Consider the following 10,941-nt stretch of genomic DNA (forward strand, 5'->3'; position numbering starts at 1 on the left):
TTAGAGATGAGCGAATTATTCAAAAATTCGATTCGGCTGATTCGCCGAATTTGAGGAAGAAATTCGATTTGATGCGAATTTATTCGCTGCAAATTTAACTTATTAAAAGGGTTTCTAGGCTTCAGAGAGCCTTTATATTAGTGCAGAACACTGTACCTTTAATTTAAATGTCCTTGGAGTCTGCTGGGGAAGAGAAATAATACTGTCAGTCAGTATGACATGCAGATGAGTGCCGTCGATCTTAGAATCACCGCACACTTCACTCATTTGGGCAGTCACGGGGCACGACGAAGAAGAAGAAGAATGAAAAGAAGAAGAAGAAGAATGAAAAGAAGAAGAAGAAGAATGAAAAGAAGAAGAAGAAGAAGAAGAATGAAAAGAAGAAGAAGAATGAAAAGAAGAAGAAGAAGAAGAATGAAAAGAAGAATGAAAAGAAGAATGAAAAGAAGAAGAAGAAGAATGAAAAGAAGAAGAAGAAGAATGAAAAGAAGAATGAAAAGAAGAAGAATGAAAAGAAGAATGAGAAGAAGAATGAAAAGAAGAATGAAAAGAAGAATGAAAAGAAGAATGAAAAGAAGAAGAAGAAGAATGAAAAGAAGAATGAAAAGAAGAATGAAAAGAAGAATGAGAAGAATGAAAAGAAGAATGAAAAGAAGAAGAAGAAGAATGAAAAGAAGAAGAATGAAAAGAAGAAGAAGAAGAATGAAAAGAAGAATGAAAAGAAGAAGAAGAAGAATGAAAAGAAGAAGAAGAATGAAAAGAAGAAGAATGAAAAGAAGAATGAGAAGAAGAATGAAAAGAAGAATGAAAAGAAGAATGAAAAGAAGAATGAAAAGAAGATGAAGAAGAATGAAAAGAAGAATGAAAAGAAGAATGAAAAGAAGAATGAGAAGAATGAAAAGAAGAATGAAAAGAAGAAGAAGAAGAATGAAAAGAAGAAGAAGAAGAATGAAAAGAAGAAGAAGAAGAATGAAAAGAAGAATGAAAAGAAGAATGAGAAGAATGAAAAGAAGAATGAAAAGAAGAAGAAGAATGAAAAGAAGAAGAAAAAGAATGAAAAGAAGAAGAATGAAAAGAAGAAGAAGAAGAAGAATGAAAAGAAGAAGAATGAAAAGAAGAATGAAAAGAAGAAGAAGAATGAAAAGAAGAAGAAGAAGAATGAAAAGAAGAAGAAGAAGAAGAAGAATGAAAAGAAGAAGAATTCCATTCCAGCAAAAAGTGTATCTGCAGAGAGAGAGCTCCGCTATTTCTGACAGTTCTCTGACAGTTCCTTCACATTTACAGCGGTTGAAACATTGTATCTATTTGTTTCCGAATAAAAACATCTGTATCCTAAATGGAAACAAATAGATACAATGTTTCAACCGCTGTAAATGTGAAGGAACTGTCAGAGAGCTGTCAGAAATAGCGGAGCTCTCTGCAGGGACACTTTTTGCCGGCTGATCGGGAAAAATTTGATTCGTGCATCCGAAGTTTGCTAAAATTCGGATTCGTTGCGAATCGAATTTTTCCTAATATTCTAAACAAATTCCACTTCGCCAAGTTCGATTCGCTCATCTCTAATTATATTACTCATGTAGGTTTATTATCTATATCAGTGATCATTAACTTGTGATCTGCCAGACTTTTTCTGCTCATCGGTGATCCTTATTGTTGGTGTATATTATATGTGACTGAAGACAGTTCCTCTCCTTCCAATGTGGTCCAGGAAGGTCAAAAAGTTGTTCACCCCGATATAAATGTATATTATGTACCTAACAGGGTTCATTTTAACCATATTTTGGATCAATTTTAAACCGTTGTTCTTAGTGTGACTGTTTAGGGAGAAGCCCCTCTCGGGGTATTTGTATGACAAGGTATAAAACCTCGGATGTATCAGGTCCTGCTCATTGATAATGAAAACAGATAGACGGCTCCAGGTGAGTATGTGAATCATCCGCCCCTCTGGCCATCAACAGGTGAAGGTCCGATCCGCGACCACAGCATCAAGTAAAGGCAATAAAACTTGATCGCACTGCGACAATGTACCAGATAAAACTTCCATTGACTAGAATCTTCATATAAAAGCATGGATCACAACTCCAACATACAGACAGAGGACACTTAACGTGTTTCACAAAAACATGTGCTTAATCATAGCTAACATGTACTGATCGGAAGGAAGCCTAAACAATCAAAAAGACATCTGACTTCAGGAATCCACATCCTCCCATTTAGAAACGATCTTAAAAACCATCAGCGGCAGTCAAATTTGTTTCCAAAACAAAATACACAAATAACAAAGAAATGCAATTACAATGAAATAAGAACCACTGATAAATGAATGTCAGAATAGATAAAATGTCAGTCTGACCCATGTGATTCACACAGGAACCGCACCGCATTCCTCTGCAAATCACATGCAAATTCTGTGCGGGGCAATTTGAGCCATACGTTTTCTATGCTTCAATATCGCATTGTATCCACACCAAAAAGGTGCAGGACCCTTTTTTTTGTCCGCACTATAATCAGATCACATGAGTATTCACACCCATACAATCCGATTCTGCACATCGCACTGCATTTTGAGAACCAATTTTGGGGTGTTGGTAACATAACATGCACACCCGCAGCAGTTCGCATGAATTCTCACAGAAACCGATGCCGCACCACATCAGTGTGAACCCAGGATAAAGGTGATAGTAGGTGTGATCAAGATGTAAAATATTCATCAAAAGAGGAAAAATTGTCAAAAAAAAGTGTAAATTCTCTATAAAATTGTATTCTATTTTGTATGATGTTCCTGTGTATTGTACACTGCACTCATTGTGCACGCGGCACTAATAATGTTTTCATTACATGTTTGCAATATTTCGAACCAGGCCTGGACTGGGGAAAAAAATAGGCATTTTGGACTGAGCAGCCCAAAGACCGGGGACCCTTTCCTCGGAGCCCAGTGGCAGAATGCAAGAGTGACCTTCTGCAACCCTGGTAGTGTCAGTAGTTTTATATTTAATTTTTTTACAATTTTATATTTGTTTTACATTTTTTTGTAGGAGAGAAGGAAGGAAGGAGGGAAAGAGAGAAAGAAAGGGGAGAAAGAAAAGAAAGGAAGGGGAGAAAGGAAGGAAGGAAAGAGAAAGGAAGGGAAAAAGACAGATCAGTTCACAAATGTCGGAATATATCCCTTTAATTTATAAACATTTGCTTTATCCACAAACTTCCTGAAGATAAAACTACAACACCAGCTCAGCCCCGCCCTGTGCTGAGAAATGTGAGACGACCTTTAGATTTTCCGTGTCGGAGACTTTCATTTCATTTCTCTCTTCTGCTGTCAGCGATGGCGTCTGCTGATCTGAGAGAGGAGCTGGACTGTTCCATCTGTCTGAACATTTATACCGATGCTGTAAACCGCAGATGTGGACACAACTTCTGCCGGGTCTGTATTGATCGATCGTTGGATACACAGGAGGGGTCTGGAGGTTATTCCTGTCCTCAGTGCAGAGAAGAGTTCCAGGATCGGCCTGCATTGCACAGGAACATCACACTACGTAACATAGTGGAGACCTTCCGGTCTACTCAGCCAGATGAGAAGAAGACTGGAATCTTCTGTACTTACTGCATTCACTCTCCTGTACCCGCTGTTAGATCCTGTCTGCATTGTGAAGCTTCTCTGTGTGATAATCACCTGAGAATCCACAGCAAGTCACCAGAACATGTCCTAACTGATCCCACCACTTCCATGGAGAACAGAAAATGTGCCATCCATAGGAAACTTCTTGAATATTACTGTGATGCAGATGCCGCCTGTATCTGTGTGTCCTGCAGGCTGGATGGAGAACACCAGGGACACAAGGTGGAGACTCTGGATGAGGCTTCTGAGAAGAAGAAACAGAAACTGAGAAACGTTCTGCAGAAACTGATGACAGAGACAGAGAAGACGGAGAAAAGAGTCCAGAGTCTGCAGGAACATAAGGGAAAAGTACAAGAAAAATCAGCTGGTCTAACAGGTCTAACAATTTTTTATTTATAATTTTTTATTTATATTCTAATTTTTCTATTTTTTTTAAATAATTTTTTTTCGATTTTTGAATTTTCCCAACTCCGTCCCAGATTATATGGTCCCTCTACCACAACATTGTGATCATATCTATGCATCATCCCCCCGTTGCTTCATAAATAATTAATAATTCCATTCCCCGTACCTATCTATATATATATATATAATTATTTTTTTATTATTATTATACAGGATTTATATAGTGCCAACGGTTTGCTCAGCGCTTTACATTATAGTGGGAGACAGTACAGTAACAATACAGTTCAATACAAGAGGGAATTGAGGGCCCTGCTCCTTGGAGCTTACAATCTAGGAGGGAGGGGTGAATGGTACAGTAGGTAGTCACTGTGGGGGATGGAGTGGTTGGAAGAGTGGAGGATTCCAGTGTTAGCAGAGGGCGGGATAGGCTTCCCTGAAGAGATGGGTTTTCAGTGATCGCCTAAAGGTAAGTAGAGTAGGTGATAGTCTGATAGATTGGGGTAGGGAGTTCCGGAGGATGGCTGACACCCTGGAGAAGTCTTGGAGACGAGTATGAGAGGAGGAGATAAGGGAGCTATAGAGTAGGAGGTCTTGCGAAGAACGGAGTGTACGGTTTGGGTGATATTTAGAGATAAGATTGGATATGTAAATTGCGGCAGTGTTGTGGATGGCTATATATGTCATTGTTAGTGTTTTGAATTTTAACTGTTGGGCAACTGGGAGCCAGTGGAGGGATTGGCAGAGAGGGGTGGAGGACACTGAGTGGAGACCAGTGGAGGGATTGGCAGAGAGGGGTGGCAGATACAGAACGATTAGTGAGGTGGATGAGTCTGGCAGCAGCATTCATGATAGACTGAAGAGGGGATAGCCTGCGATGAGGTCGGCCAATGAGGAGGGAGTTACAATAGTCGAGGCGTGATATAACAAGGGAGTGAATAAGTTGCTTAGTGGTTTCCGAGGTTAAGAACGGTCGTATCTTGGAGATGTTGCAGAGGTGAAGTCTACATGATTTTGTCAGCGATTGGATCTGGGGCTGAAAGGACAGATGGGAGTCTAGGATTACACCTAGTACCCTGACATGAGGGGATGGACTGAGGATGGTGTTATCGATATTTATGGTGACGTCAGTGGGGGTGGCGGGGGCTGGGGGAATACTAGGAGCTCAGTTTTGAAAAGGTTGAGTTTGAGGAAGTGAAGTGACATCCTAGCCGATATGTCACTTAGTAGGCTAGCGATGCGGGTGGAGACTGAAAGGGTGAGGTGAGGGGTAGAAAGATACATTTGTGTGTCATCAGCATAGAGATAGTAATTGAAGCCGTGGGAGTTTATTAAGTGACCAAGGGAGGAAGTGTAGATGGAGAAGAGAAGGGGTCCAAGGACAGAACCTTGAGGGACCCTTACAGAGAGACGGAGTGAAGAGGAGGAGGCAGCGTTATAGGTAACACTGAAGGAGCGCTGCGATAGATAGGAGGAGAACCAGGAGAGAGCAGAGTCTCTGAGGCCAAGAGAGTTTAGTTTTTTGAGGAGGAGGGGATGGTCAACCGTGTCAAAAGCCGCGGAGAGGTCGAGTAGTAGGAGTATTGAATAGTGGACGTTGGTTTTAGCAGTTAGTAGGTCATTAGACAGCTTTAGTAGGGCAGTTTCAGTGGAGTGTAGAGGTCGAAAGCCAGACTGTAAAGGGTCGAGAAGGTTGTTGTCAGTGAGATGGGAGCTCAGATGATTGTAGACTAAGTGTTCTAGGAGTTTAGAGGTAAATGGCAACAGGGAGATGGGTCTTAAGTTGTTCAGGTTGGTGGGGTCCAGGGAGGGCTTTTTAAGTATGGGAGTGATGTGTGCATGCTTTAGAGGGGAGGGGAAGGCACCTGTAGAGAGGGAGAGATTGAAGATGTGAGTGAGGGAGGATAGGATGGAAGAGGAGGGTGACCGAATGAGTTGTGAGGGGACAGGGTCCAGGGGGCAGGTGGTGAGGCGGGCTTTTGAGAAGACCTTAAGGACCTCTTCGGTGGTAGCGAGGTCAAAGGAGGAAAGTGTTTAGAAAGGAATATGAAAAGGAGGAGTAGAGGAGGCATTTAAAGGTGCGGGGAGTGGGGATCAGATATGGAGAGATGATTTCCGGGGGAGTTTGATTGGAGATTGTCTAGCATGCAGTAGAGTTTCTTGTTGTAGTATCTTCCTGCAGCTAGAGTTCTTCTCTTTTGGGCAATCTGGGCTGGGTTCAGCGTGAGTGGAATCTGAGTGGTCAGTTCTGCAGCGCTGCGTGGCTAGTTCTTGAGGGAGGACATTCGTGCTTTTGTGAAGATTTGCTTGGAGTTTAGTGGCTAGCTTGGTGTAAGAGTTACTAGGGTTCAAGATCTAGGTGGAAGTTCCAGGTTATGAATTTATGTCCTTTGAAGCCAATGGAAAGAAGCTGATGTGAGGGGAGCAGGGGAACCATATGCCGGCCTGGCCTCTGGTATGGGGTTAGGTGAGTTGACTCAGATGAGGCCTTGTTGGTAGAATTCCAGGCTGCGTCACTGAGGTCCAGGCTGTGTCACTGTAGGCCGTAGTAGGCCTCAATAGGTCAGGTTTGTCAGCCGTGGGTTGAGGAGGGACAGAACCACTCCAATCCCCTCCTCCTGGTATGGACTGGACAGTGGGGTTCGGGGAGAACTTTGATGCATGTCAGTGGCACGCCGCTGCTCAGGTCAGTGGGGGTTTAGAGCCGGGGTGCCTGAGCCTCGGGTTACACGTCCGCACAAGGCAACGGGTAACCCCGGTGACACGGCCGTGGGTATCTGCAGGGAAGACCTCCGGGGTGGAGATGGGGATGGAAATGGAGATGGCTTGCCCGGATGCAGGGGTGGGGATGGAGGTGGATGGAGATGGCTTACCCGGATGCAGGGGACGCTGTAAAGACCTGGGGTGCCTGAGCCTCGGGCTATGCAGCCACGCCAGGCTGCGAAGTGGTGTCCACGGGTGATGCGACCGTACCAGGCCGGGGAGGTCGATCAAGTGATGGTGATACCGTGCGGGGCCCTGTCGGGGGCCACAGCTGCCTGATCCTTCTGAGCTGCCAGAAGTGGCCCTTAAAGCTGATGGAGAGGGCCAGGGAGCCTGCTGAGGTATCTGCTTGCTGTCTTCCTGCTGGGCATGTGTCCAATACAGCCTGCTGCTGAGCCTGCCTCCAATGCTGGGCTGCCTGAAGTGGCCCCTGGGACCGATGGAGAGGGGGCCACATACATCCCACCCTAGGAGCGGGTTAGTCAGCAGGGGTCGGGGGGTGGAACCCGATCCCGATCCGCCAGCAGCGTCCCAAACCAGCCGCGATTTTACGCGAGGCTGTGGCTTCATAGGCCGCAATTTCCGGAGCTCCGGAATTGGCCCAAAATTGGCACAGCACCCCTCCTTGGGTGCTCATCAGAGGCCGTAGGGTCTCCAGGACCCCTGTGAAGTCCCGGATAGCAGCGGATGGGCACTGCGGCGATGGAGCTCCTTGCTTAGGAGACTGCTCCGGTCGCCATCTTGCAACCTCAGATATATATTATAAAACATTATATAATTTAGTATCTGGCCATACTAGACGTATCAACTTACTTTCATTATATTATCACCTAAGGGCGGATTATGCATAGACCATTATCACCATTAATATTATTACTACTTTTATTTTTATTTTTATATTTGTAATATTGTCATTATTCTATTTGATTATCATCATTACCGTTACCATGGTTATACTGCATTTTTACTCACTTAATTATTTTATATACCACTGTTGCAAGGTGATCTTCACATCCTATGCCACTAGCTAAATTTATGAGCCATCTCACCAAGTATACACCATTGTGTGCAACATATCTAATTTTATATATATTTTTTATTTTAATTCTTATTTTCTAATTTTCAATTAATTTTTATTTTTACATTTTTAATTTTTATTTTTCATTTTTTATTTATTTTATTTGAATTTATTTCCTTTTTTTTATTTTTCATTTTTATATTTTATTGATTATTTTTAAAATTTTGTAATTTTGCAATTTCAGTTTATTATTTTTTAATTTTCCAATGTATATATTTTTTTTTTCATGCATTTTTATTTTATTTTTTATTTTTATTTATTTTATAATTTTTTATAATTTTGTGTATATATATATATATTTTGTAATATATATATACATTTTATATCATTTATTTTTACATTTTTATTATTTATTTGATTTTACATTATTATTTTTCATTTTGACCATTTCTATTTCCATTTTTATTCACATTTTATAAATATTGATAACCAAATTTTTTTTCCTTTTTCTTTTCTTTTCATATCCTCCATTTTCCCGTTTCATTTTTTCCCATACCATTTTATTTTTAATATTAATAACTTCTTATTTTTTCATCCATTTACAATTTTAATTCTCTTCCCGTACTCTTTAACCACACAGTGTCACCTTACAACAATGGTATAATCACATTATTGCTGAAACAATTGGTTAATTAATTGCCAATCAGCCCCTCTGAGGATTAACTCCGTATATATACAACTATCGGACTCCCACTTCCCCCGGCTTGATAAAGGAGAGCACTTCCGCCTCTCCATGCCAGCGCATGCTCAGAAACACGTCGCAGTGCACCTTGGGTAACTGACGTCATCACGCCCACGTCATCGCTGCGTTCCAGCGTGCGTTCCCCCCGGCTTTGAGGAGGATGTGCACGCTGGCCGGCTCCACAGCTGTCCCCCTCCAGCCACCACGCTGCTCCAGCGGAATGCTGACACATTGTTACTGATGACAGCTCAGTGACACCGATGACAACCCCCTCCTGTCCCATGTTACACCACACCACTTTATTTCATGCATTACTTGTACCTCATACATGGGAGGGTTCCTACTTCTCATCTTCATTAAAGTGTTATGCTGCACTTAGAGGCGCTTCTTCTCCTTCTCTCATCCTAACAGAGAGAGTCACTGCCCTGTTCATAGAGCTCAGGAGACAACTGGAGGACCTGGAGAAGAGAGTCCTGAGGGAGATCGCCAGCCAGGAAGAGCGGCTTTCATGTCCATTGTCTGAGATGATCCATCAACTGGAGATAAAGAAGAAGGATCTGTCCAGGAAGATGGGGGACATTGAGGAGCTGTGTAACATGACCGACCCCCTGACTGTCCTCCAGGAATCAGACACAGGGGACTTGTGTGATACTGAGGAGGGAGATGATGAGGACAGAGAGAGACATGATAGACTCCTCCATGATGGAGGGGATCTGGATGGGGCTGGAATCTCACACACATTACACACAGGGATATCTGATATGATAAAAGGGGGAAATGTATGCTTCAATATACAGGAAGCTTCAGACTTATTACTGGATGTGAACACAGCTCATAATAATCTACAGATATCAGATGACATGAAAACTGCATCCAGGTCAGATATAGAGCAGAATCGTCCAGAAACACCAGAGAGATTTCAGTACTTGTACCAGGTATTAAGCAGTCGGAGTTTTTCCTCGGGGCGACATTACTGGGAAGTGGATGTCAGTGAGGGAGAACATTGCGCAGTCGGGATGTGTTATCCCAGTATAGAGAGGGGAGGAGGGCAGTCAGGGATTGGATATAATAACAAGTCCTGGAGTTTGTGGAAGTATAACAGTGAGTGTTATCTATCACATGATGATAAAACAATCCTCATATCTCCCGATACCCCCCCTGATAGAGTCAGGATCTATGTGGATTATGAGGCCGGGCAGCTGTCCTTTTATGATCTGTGTGACCCCATCAGACACCTCCACACCTTCACCACCACCTTCACTGAGCCCCTCCATGCCGGGTTATGGGTAATAAAAGGTCGTATAAAGATCTCTGGGGGGGTCAGGAGACGTGTAAAATGATCATATGACAGGAAATCTGACCTGAATCTGGTGAAATCTGCTGAGAAATGTGAATCTGGTTCATAGGATGACACCGTTTGTAGAGATAATATATTTCTTCAATCAGTAGATCTGGTAGATCTCAGCCGAGGAGAGTGTCCTCCATCACTTCCACACCCAACAAGGCAAGATTTGGGGGGGGGGTTATTTAGCATTAGGCTGACCACACACTATACAATCTGATTGTACAATAACCTTTAGATCTCCCATCAGCTGTGTAGTATACGGGTCTGCCTGATGTGATCCAATAAAGAGCTGATTCACACATGTGCGGTGCGGATTGAAGCTCAGGATTCAAAGCTAATTGGCACAGTAGTTGTTCAGCGGTTCAGATCAGGTTTACATCAGGTTCAGGAAAGGTTCAGGTCAGGATTTTATCCCGTTCACACATGAGCGGTTTAGAAATGGTTCCCATAGAAGTCAGTAGCCTGTAATCGGCACCTGAACCGGACCGCACTGCTCAGAAATCTTACATGCAGGGGCGGACTGAAAACTCATGGGGCCCCCGGGCAATAGGGAATCATGGGGCCCCTGTGTCCTTGCCCAAACTCAAAAAAGCATAGGCTTTTTTCATAGGAAAAAGGTACCAGGGGAATCTCATGGGGCCCTCTACTGACCGCAGGCCCTCGGGCAGTATCCGAGTTTCCAAATGGTCAGTCCGCCGCTGCTCATATTACTCCTTCTCACCGCTAGTGCAATGGACCTATCATTGGTGTCAGTGGGAGGAATAGTGCCCCATCATTGGTGTCAGTGGGAGGAGTAGTGCCCCATCATTGGTGTCAGTGGGAGAAATAGTGCCCCATCTTTGGTATCAGTGGGAGGAATATTGCCCCATCACTGGTGTCAGTGGGAGGAATAGTGTCCCATCTTTGGTGTCAGTGGGAGGAATAGTGCCCCATCTTTGGTGTCAGTGGGAGGAATAGTGCCCCATCTTTGGTGTCAGTGAGAGGAATAGTGCCCCATCATTGGTGTCAGTGGGAGGAATAGTATCCCGTCTTTGGTGTCAGTGGGAGGAATAGTGTCC

At 43.3% G+C, this 10,941-nt stretch overlaps 1 protein-coding gene across 2 annotated transcripts; it reads left to right on the top strand.

Moving 5' to 3' along the window:
* Positions 1-3,319: 3,319 nt before the first annotated feature.
* LOC149450322 (E3 ubiquitin/ISG15 ligase TRIM25-like) lies at positions 3,320-9,878 on the top strand. Of its 2 annotated transcripts, none has more exons than XM_089691970.1 (2): positions 3,320-3,989; positions 8,950-9,878. In XM_089691970.1, the coding sequence occupies exons 1-2, from the start codon at positions 3,320-3,322 to the stop codon at positions 9,876-9,878; spliced, it is 1,599 nt and encodes a 532-aa protein (XP_089548096.1). The 2 variants fall into 2 exon arrangements, with proteins under 2 accessions (XP_089548096.1, XP_089548097.1); XM_089691971.1 differs by having other exon boundaries at positions 3,320-3,980.
* Positions 9,879-10,941: the final 1,063 nt, after the last annotated feature.

Source organism: Staurois parvus, unplaced genomic scaffold (assembly GCF_062004578.1).
Source record: "Staurois parvus isolate SC_StPar_1 unplaced genomic scaffold, SC_StPar_1.0 ptg000575l, whole genome shotgun sequence".
Taxonomy (NCBI): Eukaryota; Metazoa; Chordata; class Amphibia; order Anura; family Ranidae; genus Staurois; species Staurois parvus.